The sequence below is a fragment of the Cydia strobilella genome, chromosome 9 (assembly GCF_947568885.1).
Source record: "Cydia strobilella chromosome 9, ilCydStro3.1, whole genome shotgun sequence".
Taxonomy (NCBI): Eukaryota; Metazoa; Arthropoda; class Insecta; order Lepidoptera; family Tortricidae; genus Cydia; species Cydia strobilella.
In genome coordinates this window covers 3,787,652-3,807,012 of record NC_086049.1, presented here as the reverse complement: position 1 = coordinate 3,807,012, position 19,361 = coordinate 3,787,652, and the positions used below count along the sequence as shown (strand labels likewise).

The 19,361-nt window shown below is 41.9% G+C and overlaps 1 protein-coding gene across 1 annotated transcript in view; it reads left to right on the top strand.

Annotated features, from left to right (window-relative positions):
• LOC134744108 (serine/threonine-protein kinase ATR) overlaps positions 1–19,361 on the top strand; it is a 34,669-nt gene that overhangs the window by 4,026 nt on the left and 11,282 nt on the right. Inside the window, exons 5-26 of the mRNA XM_063677801.1 lie at positions 94–1,558; positions 2,034–2,236; positions 2,417–2,553; positions 3,004–3,093; positions 3,546–3,730; positions 3,896–4,011; positions 4,090–4,193; positions 4,865–5,055; positions 5,843–5,982; positions 6,581–6,739; positions 7,585–7,811; positions 8,218–8,371; positions 9,000–9,110; positions 10,117–10,283; positions 11,674–11,803; positions 12,338–12,501; positions 14,965–15,121; positions 16,254–16,493; positions 17,277–17,514; positions 18,364–18,467; positions 18,626–18,767; positions 19,057–19,213. Coding sequence (XP_063533871.1) covers positions 94–1,558; positions 2,034–2,236; positions 2,417–2,553; positions 3,004–3,093; positions 3,546–3,730; positions 3,896–4,011; positions 4,090–4,193; positions 4,865–5,055; positions 5,843–5,982; positions 6,581–6,739; positions 7,585–7,811; positions 8,218–8,371; positions 9,000–9,110; positions 10,117–10,283; positions 11,674–11,803; positions 12,338–12,501; positions 14,965–15,121; positions 16,254–16,493; positions 17,277–17,514; positions 18,364–18,467; positions 18,626–18,767; positions 19,057–19,213 — 4,781 coding nt within the window. The remainder of the gene's footprint in view (positions 1–93; positions 1,559–2,033; positions 2,237–2,416; positions 2,554–3,003; positions 3,094–3,545; positions 3,731–3,895; positions 4,012–4,089; positions 4,194–4,864; positions 5,056–5,842; positions 5,983–6,580; positions 6,740–7,584; positions 7,812–8,217; positions 8,372–8,999; positions 9,111–10,116; positions 10,284–11,673; positions 11,804–12,337; positions 12,502–14,964; positions 15,122–16,253; positions 16,494–17,276; positions 17,515–18,363; positions 18,468–18,625; positions 18,768–19,056; positions 19,214–19,361) is intronic.

Sequence of the window (19,361 nt, the reverse complement as noted above, 5' to 3'; positions counted from 1 at the left end):
GCTGGTAGGCCTTTTTAATTTACTTGATATTTTGATAATAAAATTTGTAACACTGCATTGCTTGTAATTGACCTACTGCTCTTTTTTTTTCAGGAGAACATAGAGTTACATGCCCATAAAGATGACGCACTAAATTTGTGTGTCAATCTACTTGTTAAGTCGACAAGATCTTGCCTCGAAGACAACTCCTATAACAGACAGACACAAACCCTTAACAATATAAAGGAGTTTGGTATTCACGGCAATGAAAAAGTGATTTTACCAGTGATAAAGTTATTGGTATATTTTATCATGCACCCACAATGTTCCCTTGGGCCTAAAGCGGTTCTGTATCTAAGAGAAATTTGCGAAGTACATGGATATACACCAAACCAAGTATATCACAGATATAAGAAGGACTATTGCAAACTGTTTGTAGAATGTAGCTTATACAGTGGAAAAGAATTCACTGTATCACTTCTAAAAGTTGTAAGAGCGTTTGGCTTTGTTGGCTATAGAGATTTCATCTCAAAAGATGTCCACCACTTTCTTCCGTATCTCATGCCATATTCAGTTATAGTGAAGCAAGTACCAGCCATGATTGAGGAGATAGCATCGTTAGTCCAATGCTCAGTTTCTGATTTCCTAATCGACAGATTCCCACACGTTTATGTGCATGTGTATTTGAACGAAACGAAGGAAGTAGCACAGAAATGCAATAACACGATAGAAAAGCTGACTAAAACGACAACGTTGAGCCTTATTAAGAAGCATTTTAGGGTTATACTGACTGAACTCCTGTTGCAGTACTGCTGCAATCCTGAGAAAGTTTTGAACGCGTGTAGATATTTGGCCTGTCATGACCCTGACGTGTCTACACCAGATGGAAGCATGAGCATGAGTACATCACAAATAGCAGACTTCCTAAACCCTAAATTCTTAGGAGTGCTGGCATACTTTGATCACAAGCTAGTCAATGCTAAAGTAGCATTGTCCGTGAAACGGAAAGCGTTGAAAAGCTTTCCCGATATCATGCAACTGATGGGAGAAAAGTACCTAACACCGTTGAGGTTTAAAGTGTTGGCTACGTTGAGATCGGCCCTTCCTTTAGCGAAGGAATTTCCGAAAATCCTTGCTGATGCATGGGGTGCTTTCATACACAACATAGATAGCATTTCACTAGGGCCACTACTGACGAACCTAGCCGTTTCTCTGTTACAACAGCTTGATTATGCGCCTCAAGATATCAACAAGATATTTCAGTATCTCGTTATAAACAACGAGAACTTACTAAGCTCTCACATCCCTGAGCTATTCTTCTTAGAGGACACAAAATTATCCGAGAAAATCAAGATGGTTGTAAAAAGACACGTGAGACGAACGCAGCCTGAATCTTTCCTAGATAAAGTGAAATGGTACTTGCACCATTTGGATCAGGATATACCGCGTATAAAGGCATACGCTTTTACCCAGTTGGATAAGCTGTTGAAGAAGAATAGAACTGAAATTCATAAGGCTATCTTTGGTGGGAAAAACATAGATTCGGCTGTTGTTGAGCTTATAGATGCGTTACTACAAGGTGAGTGATATTCGTTCATAAAATACGTAGTAAATGCAGTACCAACTACACTAAAAATCGTAGAAGTAAGTAGAATAGCACTGCATGGCTGCCATATATTTCGCGGCAACTAGTTTGCCAAAGGCTAAAATTGAAACCATAACTCATATAATGCTTCAGGGACTTGCATCATGAAGCCTCGTGAATGTCAGCTGTAGTTCCGTGTGTGGATTGAGTAGCGTTAGCCTCACAATAATTAATTTCCTATTAAAATGGAAAAAGAAAGAAGTTAACTGACTTCCGTACGTACGGAGTTCCGTAGGCTTATCGAGGGTGGTCCAGTCTCTGAAACTTGCCAATCTTGCTATCACAAAACTTTTTGGCGTCGTGCAGCGCCATCTACAGTTACATCTAATCCGAGAACTTAGACTTGACACTTCATGCCAATAAGTGCATGCCCCCTGTCTGAAACTCGCAAACCGTTTAACCTTTCCAGGTTGCAAGCACCCGGACCCCCGAGTAAGCTCGGCCAGCGGCGCCTGCCTCGGCCAGCTAGGCGCCATAGAGGCCGGGCACCTGCCCCGCCAGTACGTACAACCTGACCGGTCACCATTTGCTTTCTCTATTGGAGACAACTGCTTTGCAGCCACAGCGTTGATGGAGCTAGCTAGAGCGTTTCAATATGAGAAGGATACTATGGTAAGTGACATATTTTAGTCTGTCTAGGCCAATTAGCAAGTATTTAGGTATAAACGGGTTAGCACTGATCGACTAGCAGGACTAACACGTTATTATTTCGCAGATTAGCGGAGCAATATCTTTGTTTTAATTAGTGAGCGCATTCAGATTCAGTTGACTAAATATTTGTTATTGTTTCAGAATATGGACAGCTACGCTCTGACGATTCAAGAGATCTTGAAAATATACGATATTTCGCCGACCGGTAGCAAGAAAGATGTGTGGGACAGCTTTCCTGAGCACATGCACCAAATAATGTTTCCTTTGCTAAGTTCGAGGTATGTTTATGACAATTATGACTATAATCAAAGAGTTCTTAATAGTGGAAGAGATATTAAGTCTCAGAAATAGTCATGCTCCGAATTGAAGTTTTTTTTTACAAAAGTTGACTTCGAATTTGAACTGTTGTGAGACATGTCGCGCGAGTGACTAAAACAAGTGAGTCTAAACCGTGAAATTATTTAATAAAAGTTGACTTAGTTGATTTAAATGTCAATTCAGGCGTTGTTTGGCGCCATTTGGTTGTGTTAAGGTAGGAAAATGAAACGAATAGAAAACATTGTCAATCACAAACTAGAGTACCCAGCACACGTACAGTCAACTGCAACAATATCTTGCACAACAAAGCCCTCAAAAATATATTTATGGCACACTCTTTTAAAACTACAAATACGACTGAATCAGATATTTTACACGCTCGTATTTTATGATTATCTGTTCATTAACAGGTATACCTTGGCATATCCGTCTCAACCCAAGAAAGCTCATCCACTGTTTGGAAGTACTTTCGCCACAACTTTCTTGGAATGGGCGCACAAGTAAGTTAGAAATACTTCGATATAATTGTCGTTTTTATTTATCAGCATGAAATTCTGCTGCTAAAATGCCTAACGGATGTAGAGTACAAAAAATCAGGCCTTATAAAATATGAATATTTCTTATTACGCTTAAGACTTAAAATTCGTTCGATATCGAGTTAGAGGCCTTTGAATGTCTTGACGAGCTAAAAAAATAAGGTCCATTCTGCTCTGCTAAGCTTAAAAGCTGAATTCTAATGAAAACTGAATTTAGGCAAACAGATTAAGATTTTAAAGTGCAGGTTACTTTAAAATCTTAATCTGTTTGCCTTTTAACTTAGGAGGGCAGCATTATGCCTCTGTTTGTCTCAATTGTCTCATGATTTCTTATTCGCGGAAGTGTTCCGGAGCCTAAATAGCATAACAGGCTGTTTCTTTGCCACTGAAATGACTAAATATATTTTCGTTATCAGCTGGGCCGGTCAACTGATCCCTCTAATAGAGTCAGAGAACATTCGCGAACTATTACGCACCGTGCACCCGAGCATGCGCCGTGACGTCAGAACCCTGTTCCTGTTCCTACCGTACGTGTTGTTACACGCGGTCATGGCCAACAACAACACGCAGTACGTACAGGAGGAGATACTGGCTGTTATAGGTATGATATAACCAGTTTTAGCTGCGTCTGGGTTTTCCTCTACCCCGCTTCCTTCCTATCCGCCCCTATTAGGAACACAGTTATGCGTTAAAGGTGGTAAGCATGATTTTTACTGCACAAATTAATGTAAATTCGCCTAAATGATTCATATGAAATTAATTTCAGGGTCCGAAAGCGCTAGAACCGAAAGTGGCATTTCAGACAGAACCCGATACAAGATGCTTCGAGACGTACGCTTGACACCGAACATAAATACAGTCCAAGCCGAAGAGGGCAACCAGGTAACACTAAACTCTTATTATTTTGTAGTTAAGCAAGTAGAAAGTTAAGATAAAGATTTATTTTTTATTTAATTTCAGAGCAAATGTAGTAAAACTATCTACACCCTGCTAGATTTCTTGAACAGATGGATGTTGGAATGGTGCCATTCAAAACAGCGGCCCCTGGAGAATGAAAATTACAAGTTAGTATGAAAATAATATTTACAATGGTATCTGTGTGTGAAAAATTATGATCTTACGATCGATCGATGCCTCGATCGACCAATCTATCCATTATCCCACCCAAGTGAAAACCTCTTATATAAAACGCTAAACCAAACTTAACTAGTGTATGGACTTTTCGACGCATTTTTTTTATATTTCGTTGGTTTTACTTTTCGATTGACGTTTGTTAAGGGTCTCCGGCAAGCTCGGTTCTCCATTCAAACGTAGTTCCGCTCTCATTTTAAAACGACTAGCTAGATTGCTCTGAAACTTTGTACTTACAATAGGATAAGGTATATCTATGTCTGTAATTAGTTTATGTAGCTTCAGATACTATTGTTAAAAAATACAGCGAATTTAAGTTTTAAATACAAAACTTGTTTTTGCTCTATTTTGTTTGTTTTATAAATTGGAGCTATATAAACTAATTTCAGACCTAGATATACCTTATGTCATTGTATGTGCAAAGTTTCATTACAATCCAACACGTAGTTTTAAAATGAGAGCCAAACCATAGATTAGTATATGTTATTACAGCCAAACTACATTTGTATGGGAAGGTGCAATTCGGCCGAGCTTGCCGAAAACTATTAATAATCGATTATCTTGGCTATGGACCCTGATCTGTCATAAAAACTTACAATTTTAGGGCGATATCTATGTTCATGGACAAATTCGACAAGCTTCTAATAGCGCGCGGTAACTTCGCCTGCGGCGAACTAGAGCGCGCTCTACAATACCTGGAACTGTACATGGGAGAGAATAAACATAATATGCAGGAACAACTCCCTCTACTGGCGGAAATATACGCGCTGCTGGATGAACCGGATTCGGTCGCTGGTATGACCATTTATAAGATATGTGGCGAAAATAAATGAAAGTGAAAACATCCCATCGAAAACAGTTCGTATAAAGTGTTGCCAAGACTCACAAGTGCATAACATTTTTAATCTAGAGGCCGTGAGTTCAAGTCTCACCCAAGGCAGTAATTTTTCCACTTTTAAATTTATTCTAAGCTTAATAACATCGTTCGTAGACGTTTCTGCTTGTTAAAAATTAATTTATATTTTTTTTACTCTGAAATTGTTTCGACATCAGTAGGCCGAGCACATGATTGGCGCGACAGTATCTCGCCGCGAGATAGACTACCCGTCTTTTACTAACTGTATGAATTAACGGGCGACGGGTAGTCTATGTCGCGGCGAGATACTCTCGCGTCAATCATGTGCTAGCCCGGCTGGCGGTCTAGCATAAGTTGCGTTCTCGCGCGCAAGTCCATACTTGAAGTCGCGCTAGATGTATGGAGTCGCGCGCGAGAACACAACTCATGCTAGCAGGTCTGATCTTGTAGATACCTTTTAAAACAATTAACCCCGAAACTTAAAATTAAACCCTGAATCCTGGTCAAGCATTAGGTCTCGGCTTTTTCAAGTAACTATTGCAGAACACCACGTTCAGGACCAGTGATTACTTTTTGTACGTCATACTGCAAGCCCACTAAATCGGTTCTATTTCAACCCACAAGAGGGTCAGACGCCTTGCGGAAACCATATTTTCGACCGTCGTAGACATGTCATATGTTGATATACTCGTACATATAATAGATACACGATTTAACAATTTTCAGGTATATTGTCCATCAAAAGGTCAGAACCGTCTTTGAACGAGCTGATACTTACGCAAGTAGTGACGGGGCGGTTGCAGGATGCAGCTCTCTGCTACGAACGACTGGCCCAAGAGGGACAACTAGATAGGCACAGTTTGCGGGTAATTGACATATTTTTCTGACTGACTGTTGAGTCTGCTCATCTGTGACGTCATCATTATTTTTCTTGTCTGGGTAGTGGGTAGTGACCCTGCCTGTGAAGCCGATGGTCCCGGGTTCGAATCGCGGTAAGGGCATTTATTTGTGTGATGGCACAGATATTTGTTCCTGAGTCATGGTTGTTTTCTATGTATTTGTATATTATATATATCGTTGTCTGAGTACCCACAACACAAGCCTTCTTGAGCTTACCGTGGGGCTTAGTTAATTTGTGTGTGTGTGTGTAATTTGCTTCAACAAAACTCTAAACAGAAGTTCGAGGGTTTGGTCACTTTTCAGACTTTGGAGGACACTTTACAGCTAAAAGAAATTCGTATCTGTTATTTAAAATAAATCAAATCGGAGCCGGACAGTTGGGTACCTTTCCTTGTTAGCTGTTTCAGACTAACTCCCCCGAGATTTTGTCTCCATAAAAGTCCCTGTAATAAAAAATGTTCATGTTAGTCGAGGTTGTAAATTATCTGTGTGTAAAATTTAGTCACGTACTTTTCGGCCGCTAAATACTTTCTTCCACTCTGATTTCAACTTTTAAATTTTCAGGGCATGGTAGACTGCTACCTAGGTCTAGACCAGCCGTTTACAGCGTACCGCCTGCTAAGCGAACACGAGGCCGAAGGTTCTGCTGCAGAGTTAGCCGCAGAGCCACTGTGGAGGCTCGGCCGGTTTGAGCAGCTTGATGAACTCATAAACAAACCACTGGTAAGACATAGGACCTAGGTCTCGACCAGCCGTTCACAGCGTACCGCTTACTAAGCGAACACGAGGCCGAAGGTTCTGCTGCAGAGTTAGCCGCAGAGCCACTGTGGAGGCTCGGCCGGTTTGAGCAGCTTGATGAACTCATAAACAAACCACTGGTAAGACATAGGACCTAGGTCTCGACCAGCCGTTCACAGCGTACCGCTTACTAAGCGAACACGAGGCCGAAGGTTCTGCTGCAGAGTTAGCTGGGCACTTTGAGCAGCTAGATGAGTTGATAAACCAGCCATTGGTAATACATATTACGCGAAGAAAATTTGTGCAGTTAAAGACATGTGAAAAGGACAAGGACATTAGAGTCGTCTAACTACTACTAAATTCGTTTAACAAAATAACGTATTTCAGACTGATCAAAGGTCACAGGAGGCAGCTTGTCCAACCGCCGTTTAACGACCTTAAGGGGCCCACTGATTACCAGTCCGCCTGCAGTCTCTGGCCTGTCACTTGTTCGGAATTGTCAACTTTTTGTTCTAACTGACAGGCTGATATCGTCCGGCGGACTGGTAATCAGTAGGCCCCTTTAGGGTCGAATTCCATAAACCGCTCCAATTAAGTTAAATATTTTTCACGAATATTTTTCCTTAAAATGCTTATCAAGAGTTTTTAGAACTTCTCCCAATTAAATCTTGTTACACCAAGAAGTCTCCTTAGAATAGCAAATCTATCTTCACTTGACACATCTACCTATGACAACGCATAGGGCCCTAATAGTAATTAGGGTTCCATTTTGCTACTTGCACTACCTAACATACCTACAATCCTATTTAAGCATTAATTTATTGTTCCAGCCAAGTTCCCGCGAAAACTGGGGTGTTCTAATGGGCCGGATCCTCCTCTCGTACCGCAGTGAAGACAGCACTCGTTTCCACCTCTCATGTAAAAACGCTACAGCCAAACTATTAGCACAAATGGACGGTGAGGCCAAAGGAGAAAGTGCTTTAAGGAGTGGATATCAAAGCGTGTTGGGCTTGCATGTTATTACTGAGGCGGGACATGTGGAAGAAGTCTTGCAAAGGTACCACACTTGTAATGAAACTTGTAATCAGAATCACGCATGCTTACTCGCTTACGACTTACGCTTACTGTTATTGTTTGTCCTTGTCACAGTCTCACATTTTATTTCCCACCGTAAATTTAGTATGGTTTATGTTGGGCTACAAATCTACTCGACCAATCATATTGTCGCATTGCGTATGATCTGTCCCTCACGGCACGCGTATAGCTCATCTATGTAATGCTAGGTCTATGTTATAAATAAATATGAATATTATACTTGTATATCGTCGCCTAGTACTCACAGCACAAGCCTTACTGTGGAACCAGGTCAATCAGAGTAAAATTGTCCTATAACATTTATTCATTTAATTGTCTTGCGGAATTGTCTTTACACGATTTTCGAATGAATCAAACTTTCCTAACAGACTGAAATCCGTAAACGACGGCGACAGACAGGCCGCTGACGTATTAAACAAGTTGTTGGACGAGTGGCGCCGTCGTCTCTCCGTAGTTCAATCGGACGTCCGGACTGTGGAGCCTTTGTTGAGGCTTCGACGGATATTGCTGCAACAGACACAGGTATAACGTAATTAGATTTGGGCTTTGAATGATTCACGGTTAGTTTCACTAGACTTATATTGACCGGGATATAGACCGTGATTACCTTTTGTATTGTTTTTGAGCTCCCGATATTTCTACGCAGTTACATGCATTTTGTTCACGGGTTAACAATACAAAAGGTAATCACGGTCCATATCCCGGTCAATATAAGTCTAGATTTAGGCTATACTCAATCTGCGGTCAACGATACATAGGTACAATCGCGGACATTCCCGGTGAACCACCTTAAGGGCAAAAATCGTTTAAACGTCTTGCAGACGGTCAGGCGATATTATAAATGTGATGACCAATAGCATGGCACTTGAAGAAAAAGAAAGGTTAGCTCAGGTAAAGTTTATTGCCGTCCATTGTGTGACGGCCGGCATTTCCAAACTAAGATATTAAGGAATCCAAAATGCGGAGCTTAGCCTAAACAACTAATAAACTGTCCTTAAGTACTACCTTTTGTTTGATCGGTCTTTGGCGTTGGACCTACGGTGCGTATATATCGGTCATTGGCGTCCAAAAGGTTAACAGTGCCTGTAAATGAGATGTAGCGTGCTTTTTTAAATAAACGATTTATATTAAAATAACCTTGTGTTTGTAGGATTTATTGGAGCCAACGCACCCAACAACGGCGGGCATCTTCAAAGCTTACATAGGTGACCTTTGGCTGCAAAGCGCTAAGCATGCTAGAAAAGCTGGCATATTTCAACAGGTGAAGATACTTAACACATTCGCGGACACGAATGCTATAGCGTTCGCGTAGTCTTTTGTTTCCTTTGGCCTATGTCACATGACGTCACTTACCGTCCGCGAACGACGAATAAGAATAGGATTGGACAGTCCTACGAATAATGTTAAATTTTTGTTTTTTTTAATGGCCTGTATGCTTTTTATCTCTAAAACTAGAAACAGGGAAAACCTATGCTGGCGCTATCTATAAAAGCCTTTGATTGTGGCCATCCCCATCATATAGTGATTATCGTTAAAAACTATAAATAAATAAAGTCTTGTGTTCATCATTGTGCATCATCAACATCATTTTTAACTAAATATTTTATTTTCCTGTGACAAAATATGTACATACACCAAAAAGCTATCCTAATTTAATTTGTATGAATCTTCTCAAATGATTTTTACGTCTTAGACCCTAATCTGTTAAACAAAAGAAACAATGGATTTTGTTTAACAAATTAGGGTCTAAGGCGTAGAAATCATTTGAGAAGATTCATATTATAACATACACAGCATTCATGAAGTGGTAATCATTGTATAAACCTGTAAACTGTTTATTGTATGAGTGTGTCAACGTCGAAATCTTACACAGCGAAACATACACAGCATTTATGAAATGGTAACTATTGTATAAACCTGTAAACTTAAATGTTAATAAATTTTTCCTTTTTTTTTATTGTGGGACGTACCACATTATTACAATCTATAATTTATATATACAGATGTCAATCACAATGAAAAAATCAACGATGATCAACTCTGGTCAACGTGGGACTCGAACCCACATCCTTGGATTGCCGGTCCAATGCGTTACCAATTGCGAAATGGGTTCGAGTCCCACGTTCACCAGAGTTGATCATCGTTGATTTTTTCATTGTGATTGACATCTGTATATACAATTTATAGATAATCTGTAAACTGTTTATTGTATGTGTGTTAACATCGAAATCTTGCCTTAGAATAGTACTAACACAATTATTTTTCAGTCATACATGTACATATTAAACGCCGAAGAATACCGCCCAGAAGAGTTGTTTATAGAGAAATCCAAAATGTACTGGGCTCGCGGTCAGCACGAGCATGCCTTCACCACGCTCAGGAGAGGGTTGGAAGATGCGTATCCACAGCTGGACAAACTTACTAGTGAGCAGAGGTAATATCTCTTCATATGCAGAGAAGTTACTTTTTTAGGGTAGTAAATGGGTTAAGAGGAAACGTAACGTAGTACCCCATTTTCCTCTCTGGATATTGACATTATGCAAAATATTTTTGTATAACTTGATGTATATTAAACATAGCTATGCCTTTATTAGGATTCCGTATCCAAAGGGTAAAAACGGGACCCTATTACTAAAACTCCTCTGTCCGTCTGTCACCAGGCTGTATCTCATGAACCATGATATGATGTGTTTCTGTTGCCGCTAAAACAACAAATACTAAAAATAGAATAAAATAAATATTAACAAACGTGATTTTTTTGCCTTTTTTGCGCAATGGTACGGAAACCTTCGTGCGCGAGTCCGACTCGCACTTGGACGGTTTTTATAAATTAATTAAAGTCAGTGAATGTAGGAAAGACCTTTAGTACCATATTTACAATCAAAAACCCAGGCCCATTACTGTACGGAAAACTTGAAGACGAGGGTTAAAGGGGCTCGTGTAAATATATGTACATACACATAAACAGTGGTGAAAGCCGGATTCGAACCGGCGTCTTTAGCAATCGGGGCCAACGCCTTGAACCCCCTAGGCCACCCCGCCACGGAGGTCATAGAGGGCTTCGTCACTTTTTCTTTAATATATGACATTGAGTTTATAATTTATATACTTTATAATTTATATACTAGGGTCCCGTGCTATATAAATCGCAAGTCAGACCCCATATGGAGTACTGCTGTCACCTTTGGGCAGGAGCACCTGGATGCCAGCTTGGACCCTTCGACTCAGTCCAAAGGCGCGCTGTACGAATCGTCGACGATCCCAAACTCACAAGCGGTATCGAACCTTTAAGTCTAAGGAGAGACTTCGCCTCCTTGTGTGTGTTCTACCGCTTGTACAATGGGCTGTGCTCTGAAGAATTGTTTGACATGATGCCAACGGCCGTTTTCTATCACCGCACCGCTCGCCATCGGCAGGGTGTTCATCCTCACACCCTAGCACCTAAATGGTCGCGTACTGTGCGGTTTAAGAGGAATTTCCTCCCGCGTACGCTTCGGCTGTGGAATGAGCTCCCTGCCGAGGTTTTTCCGAGGGGCTACAGTATGGGGTTCTTCAAAAAAGGAGTGTACAGGTTTTTAAAGGGTCGGCAACGCGCGTGTAATATCTCTGGTGTTGCAGGCGTTCATAGGCTACGGTAACTGCTTACCATCAGGCGGGCCGTATGCTTGATTGCCACCGACGTGGTATAAAAAAAAAAAAAAAAAAAAAAAAATACTAGCTAGGCTACATTTTCTACCTACTTGCAAATTGGAGTAGGCACAAACCGTACAAAAAAAAAGCGTGTCCTGGTGTAACCTTTTTTAAACGTTTTATATTTGTTTCAGAAAAATATGTGCCAAAGCAAAGCTGCTCATAGCCAAGTATAACGATGAAACTACGAACGTGGACGTGGACGTCAATATCGGGTATTACAAAGAAGCCGTTGATGTGTTCAAGCAGTGGGAAAAGAGCTTGGTAAACACTATACACATTTTGGATATGTTAATATTTTGATATGGATAATTATTACGGAATATATGGAATATACCGGAATTATTACGGAAAGCGGCCCGGCTAAAGTGGGACTGGGCTGGTCATGTCTGCCGAATGCCGAGCGAGCTGTGGGCCAAAATCACCACAGAGTGGCAGCCCAGCTCAAAACGAGGATTTGGCAGACCACGTCGGCGATGGCGGGACGAGTTAGACTCTTTTTAGGGTTCCGTACCCAAAGGGTAAAAACGGGACCCTATTACTAAGACTTCGCTGTCTATCTGTCTGTCCGTCTGTCACTAGGCTGTATCTCATGAACCGTGATAGCTAGACAGTAAAAAAATTCACAGATAATGTATTTCTGTTGCCGCTATAACAACAAATACTAAAAACGGAATGAAATAAATATTTAAGTGGGGCTCCCAAACATCAAACGTGTTTTTTTGCAGTTTTTTGCGTAATGGTACGGAACCCTTAGTGCGCGAGTCAGACTCGCACTTGACCGGTTTTTTTCTCCAGGTGTGTTTAGGCGCGTACTACGAGAAAGTAAGCAACAGCGAGACGACAGGCAGCGGCAGCCCCAACTGGTCCCGAAAGTTATACGCGCTCAACAGCTACGGGAAAGCGCTTCAGTACGGCCACAAGTATCTGTACCAGAGCATGCCGAGGATGCTGTCTATATGGTAAATACACTGACTTATTTTATTAATTCTTTAAATTATATTACGATAAATAATCATTTATTATACACAACACATAGTTCATGATCAGCAACGCAGGCTTCGTCAAGTGCTTACAACAATAAATCAGCTACAGGCTTCGTCAAACTTAAACACTAAATTAAACTAGGCCAAGTCCCCACTTCGGACCGTAGCCGGTTCAAAAGTCCCCATGACACTGGCAGCGTTGCCCCGCTGAATTGCCAAGGAGATCTGTTGGACCAGATACGATCCGGAGCGAGGATCGCCACCCCTTTCTCTTAGTCGCCGACCCCATTGCCACACAAACTCCTTAGCCTCCGCACCCCAAGATCCTGCAGTCTCCACCGCCACCGGTATGAACTCATACGTCGGTTCCAAGGCAGAGTACTTTATATGCTTTTGTTTGGCCGCATACTCCGCAGCCGAACCAGCAGTACTGATGGTGTGATTCAGATGGGACGGGGCAAAGGTGCTAACACACGTTGCGTCCCATAAGAGGCACCGGCCCTTCTGCCAAGGAACCAACGTAAGACCATCTGGCCTTTTGCCGTCCGAACGGCACAAACCCGGAGGCTCCAGGACGCAGGGAACGTTGGCTGAGACCAAAGCCCTGCGAACTACCTCATTTATCGCGTGGTGACGCGAAAAACGACCAGCGCACCTCTGGCAACTAAGCCCATGGTGTCCGTCCTCCTGAACCATGGCTCCACATATACATCTATGCACCTCGCAAACCTTCGAACCCAACCGTAAGGCAGCCGCAATCCTTAAAGAATCATTATCCAGCAGCGTGCCTAACTGGGGGGAAGGTAATGCATGAAGCCATGCTCCTGACTCACACCTAGATGCGGCCTTGAGGCGCGCTAAATCAGAGCCGACTGCCTCGCTCAGCAAATCCGTAACCACCTTCTTACACAATATGTCATCCCAACCTCTTTGAGTGGCAGGATTGCTTGGCGGCTCAGTACCCTGACAAATAGAGGACCACTTGAGATATGCTTCAGCAGCAAAAGGTATTTGGGGATTGCCACCATTGCAAGACAATATACGAGTGACTAGCCCCAAAGTCCCATGCGCTGAGGCAAGGAAAGCCACCACGCCTACCTCACGACACCGACGGATCCCAAGCCCACCATGACGCACCGGAAGAGCAGCCTGCGTCCACTGCGTCCCATTCAGATGCACATTTAAAATAGACTCTAACGCTAACTTCAGTGTGTCATCTAACTTCGCAACATCATCCTCAAACATCCAGGTGGGAGACGTTCTCAAAATGTACGTAATCCTAGGCATCGCGAAACAGTTCCGCAGAAGAACTAGCGAGACGTGCGCCGATAGATTGCTGAGGTGCGCCTGGGCTCTAACTAAAGCCAACCTCTTCTCCTCCAGAGCAGAACCGACTCCTTCTGGAAATATAGGCGCGCCCAATAGAGAAAATTCTGACCTCTGCAGGCAACGCACCCCTGGCAATATTGCCTCAAATCCTGACAGGGTATCAAAATTGGCGGAATCGTAGCAGAAGAGCTCGCATTTGCCCGGATTTATCTCCAAACCGATCCCTTTCAACGCTGGCACAAGCTTGTTTACATCATCTAGAACTGTTTTTGGATCACCCCCAATCGTCCCATCATCCAAATACCACACGTTCAGGGGTGAGTCCAAAGATGTGATTACTTTCTGCATGGCCAAGCAAAATATCAATGGACCTAAAGGGTCCCCCTGCTGGGCCCCAACACGCGAAGATATCAGGCTGTTGTTATATAGTAAATGGCTGTCAGAATGGTAGCACTGATAAAGGAACGGGTAAATTGACGGTATTAATTAAAAAATAATTTTTTTTTAATAATAAATAAGTTTTTGGTAAAAATTTCATTTTTGGTACAAGATTTTATCGCTGACTGTACTTTTCTTTCCACAGATAACTAATACTCATACATAGACATTTTCTAAAAACCCCAAACACAATTAGGTTGCGTTGTTTTATCACAGAGTTCCTATAGCCACCGTCTCCATCATCAGATCAGCTCGATGGTACCATAATATTGCATTGTCGCCCGACTTAAGCCTGGTTCACATTTGTCTGACGTGTCGTGTTGTGTTGTGTCGTGACGCATATCGGTTTCATACATTTAATATGGTTGCGTTCACATTTGTCGGATGCACGCTGCGTCAGACAAATGTGCACGCAATCATATTAAATGTATGAAAACGATATGCGTCACGACACAACACAGCACGACACGTCAGACAAATGTGAACCGGGCTTTACATGTCTATGCAAATTTTCAGCTTCATTAGAAGTCGGGAAGTGGGTCAAATTTAACTTGCAAGATTTGACTCGTGTACGTCATACCTTTCTTAACCTTACCTTACAGCGCTTTCCCGATGGTCATTCCAAACAGATATCGCTTTTGCCACTATAACTGCCAACTTATCACTTCACAGGTTGGACGTAGAAGTGACGTCATCAGACACGACCATCCATTCAGTGCTGGCGCAAATGACGGAAGTGATAAAGACTTACTCGGAGAGACTGCCCCTTTACTTGTATCTGACTGCCTTCTCGCAAATTGTGTCGAGGATTTGCCATCCTGTTAAAGAAGTAAGTCATTTGTATGTATAGTCCTCCTCATCGTTTTCGATGACGGCGACCCCAGACAAACATTATGGACGTGGTCTAGCGTAAGCCCTAATGTGGCTGGCCTGGCCGAACTTGCTCTTAAATACTCAATGCACGCGTGACAAAAAAGTTGGCCAACTGCGTTGAACTGGTATCTCTTTTGGCTGGCGTTTTATGTCTAAGCTTGTGAGGTGGCTGTCTTCAAACATTTTGACTCCGTTATGGATGGTAGAACGCCAAGATGACCTTCTTCCAGCAAGCTCTTCCCAAAGCTCAGGGTTTAAGTTATTTGTGTAATAAGGAATTGATTATATCACTTCCTACAGCCTTGCCATTTACTGCAGAAGATTGATGAGTTAGGTGAGTGATGGTTAAGTATGAATAAGTTGCTCTTCATAATCAAACATATTGGACTCTTTGTGCTAATTGATAACCTATAATATTACTCCTTTTTTCCTTATGATGCACAAGAAAGGTACATGCTGTCATTTTGGCAATCCTTCGTAATTAAAAACATTTTATGTGTTATTAAATTACAAAACGAAAGTTAGTTGAAAAATAGTTGTTATTAGTTTGTTTCTTTCACTTCACAAATTCATAGAAAAAAAAAACTACTAAAATAAACTAAAATTAGACAATTCGGGATATTGTACTTTCAGAAATTACTAGTCCAATCTATACTAATATTATAAATGCGAAAGTCTGTCTGTCTGTCTGTCTGTCTGTGTGTTCCCTCTTCACGCTTAAACCGCTGAATCGATTTAGATGAAATTTGGCATAGAGATAGGTTGAGTCCCTGAGAAGGACATAGGATAGTTTTTATCCCGAAAATCATCCCTTAAGAAAGTAAAAAGCGGGGTGGAATTGAGATAATTAATGAAGTGTCTGCTAATTTGTGTGCATAATATGCTCAAATTGAATAATTGCTATAAGATTTTCTCCAGGCGCTATTCTTACTCTAGCTGGGGTTACTAAGTCCACGCAGACGAAGTCGCGGGCAAAAGCTAGTATTATATATTAACCGCAAGGTGGTATCGCGTTGCTATTTGTCCTGTGTTTTCGTACATTTGTATTGTAGATAGACGTAAAAATGTAAACAACATTTCTTTTTCAGGTATACCTCCAACTAAAAGCCATAATCGTCAAGTTAATAATCGCGTACCCCCAACACACGCTCTGGATGATGATGTCGGTCATCAAGTCCGCGTATCCGCAACGCATCAAGCGCTGCAGCGACGTATTCACGGACTCGAGACTCAAGGAGCCGCACATGCTGAAGCTGCTCACTGACTTCACTCAGCTGGCCGAGAAGCTGATCGAGCTGTGTAACAAACCTATAGTTGGCAGTGGATCGGTAATATTCTTCTTTACTTACTGCTTACTTACTGCTAGCCTTTCTCCGCAGACGTCTTGTCTGGTTGCTCTTGGCACAGGCCTCTCCCATATTCCTCCACGAGTCCCTGTCCAGAGCCTGTCTTCTCCAGAAGGCTCCGGCCACCTGCCTGAACTCGTCTTCCCATCTCATTTTTTGTCTTCCATCATCCCTTTTTCCGTCTCTTGGGTACCATGTTGTGATGTCTTTTGACCATTTTTCTCTTTTGTCTCTGAGCATGTGGCCGGTACACTTCCATTTCAGGTTTTTCATAGTGTGGTTTACTTCGATTATTTTTGTTCTCTTTCTAATCTCCTCCAGTTTTATTCTATCTCTAAGTTTTATATTCAACATGCTTCTTTCCATACTATTTTGGCAGACTTGGAGAGATTTCCTCTCCTTGACAGTTAGGGCCCAAGTTCCATATGTAAGGTAGGGAAGGATACAAGTGTTAAATACTTTGGACTTAATGTTTGTTGGTATTTGGTTGTTATTTTAATGATCTTCTTTAGATGCCTGTAACTATACTCAGACGAGATATGAGAAATCTCAGGGGAATCCTCCCACTCCCCCGCGCTTTTAGTCAGTTCCCTGACATAAGTATCCACTTTTCTATACAGCTAATATGGCAGAGCGTAATTTCGAAGCTTTGGTCCTGTGACTTAAGTTGGCAGTTCAGTGTATAAAAAATTGCATACTAAAATTGAAGTGCGTATGGGCTTTTAGGCACATGTTTTCTATGGTAACCAAAGGTATTTATTTCAGACGACAACAGTATCGGCTCTAGTCCGCACCCTGCCCCGCCTGCTAGCCAGCGAAAATTTCAGCCACATAATGATGCCCTTCCAAGAGTTCTGCAAGATAGTCTTACCATCCAAGGCGGCTCGGCAAGAAAGGATCGACTTCAACATTCCGGCTACACCGCCCGTGTATCTAGCGGGTATAGAGGAACATATCACCATTCTACCGTCGCTGCAGAAGCCAAGAAAAGTCACGTTGAAAGGTAATATCAACATTCCTGCTATCCAACGCGGTGGCAGGAGATGATTGACTTCAACATTCCGGCTACGCCACCCGTGTATCTTGTGTGTATCGAGGCACATATCACCATTCTACCGTCGCTTCAGAAGCCGAGAAAAGTCACGTTGAAAGGTAATGTCAACATTACTGCTATCCAACGCGGTGGCAGGAGATGATTGACTTCAACATTCCGGCTACGCCACCCGTGTATCTTGTGTGTATCGAGGCACATATCACCATTCTACCGTCGCTTCAGAAGCCGAGAAAAGTCACGTTGAAAGGTAATGTTGACATTACTGCTATCCAACGCGGTGGCAGGAGATGATTGACTTCAACATTCCGGCTACGCCACCCGTGTATCTTGTGTGTATCGAGGCACATATCACCATTCTACCGTCGCTTCAGAAGCCGAGAAAAGTCACGTTGAAAGGTAATGTCAACATTACTGCTATCTAACGCGGTGGCAAGAGATGATTGACTTCAACGTTCCGGCTACACCGCCCGTGTATCTTGTGTGTATAGAGGAAGATCATTATTCTACCGTCGCTGCAGAAGCCGAGAAAAGTCACTTTGAAAGGTAATCAACAGCAGACCCAATGCTGCAAGATCGTCCTGCCTTTCAAGGTGGACAGGAGAGGATCGACTACAAAATTCCTGCAACACCAACCGTCTATCTCGTGGGTAACATATCACCATTCTACCGCTGCTTAAAATGCCTAGAAAAGTCAATGAAAGTTGAAACTGAGTAATATTACACGTTGTAGCTATAGACGTTATAACTGTTTCAAATGCTTATGGACATTTTTGTGCCTAACTCATCAACTTTTTATAGGTTCAGACGGAAAGGCCTATATTATCATGCTGAAGCCACGAGATGATCTCAGAAAAGACTACCGTTTGATGGAATTCAATGTAGTCGTCAATAGATTTCTACAGGTATGTTATGTGTTTACGACTCGTTATCTAAGATAAAATTAGGAAAAAAAAAACTATGTTCTAGAAAAGTCTAGTCTAAAGTTACCTAGGATTTGATATAAGATGTAAATAATTGAATTTAATTGATAAACTTTGTGTAATGTTCGATATAATTTTAGGATGCACCAGAGACGCGCCGTCGTCGACTGTACATTAGGACTTACTCGGTTCTTCCCCTAAATGAGGAATGCGGCGTTATCGAATGGGTGCCTAACCTAGTCGGACTGAGGCCTATTTTGCTTCATATTTATAAACAAAAAGGTATACATTTTTGCCTAATGTCTGCCCCCCACTAATGGTGGGTGTATTCAAGCTGAAGGCAGCAGCATACAAAAATAGGTGTAAAAGATTTGTATATTTAAGTGTCGATCATCCAGTAATTTAGAAATGTCCTATATCGGAAATCGACAATGTGATGAGATGTTTTTTTTGCAGCATTATTTATTAACTGTAACTGTTTTCTGTCTATCTTTCTATCATTTTCATTTTTAAATTTGTAAAAAAAAAATACATTTCCCGGCAAAATTTTACTTGAACTTTAATTTCAAAGGAATTCATACAAGTAACCGTGAACTGAAAGAGATGATGTGTGCCAAAAACGACCCGTTCGAGAAAAAGAGACGCATGTACGAAGAGAAACTGCTGCCGCGACACCCGCCCGTCTTCCAAGAGTGGTTCCGAAGGGTGTTCTCAGACCCGTACGGCTGGTAAGACAGTCTTTACATGATACGTTAGATTGTAGAATCAATAGTAGCGGATGAGATTACACATCAAAAGAGACGTATGTACGAAATAAACTGCTGCCGCGATACCCTCCCGTGACTCCCGTCTTTCAAGAGTGGTTCCGAGGGGTGT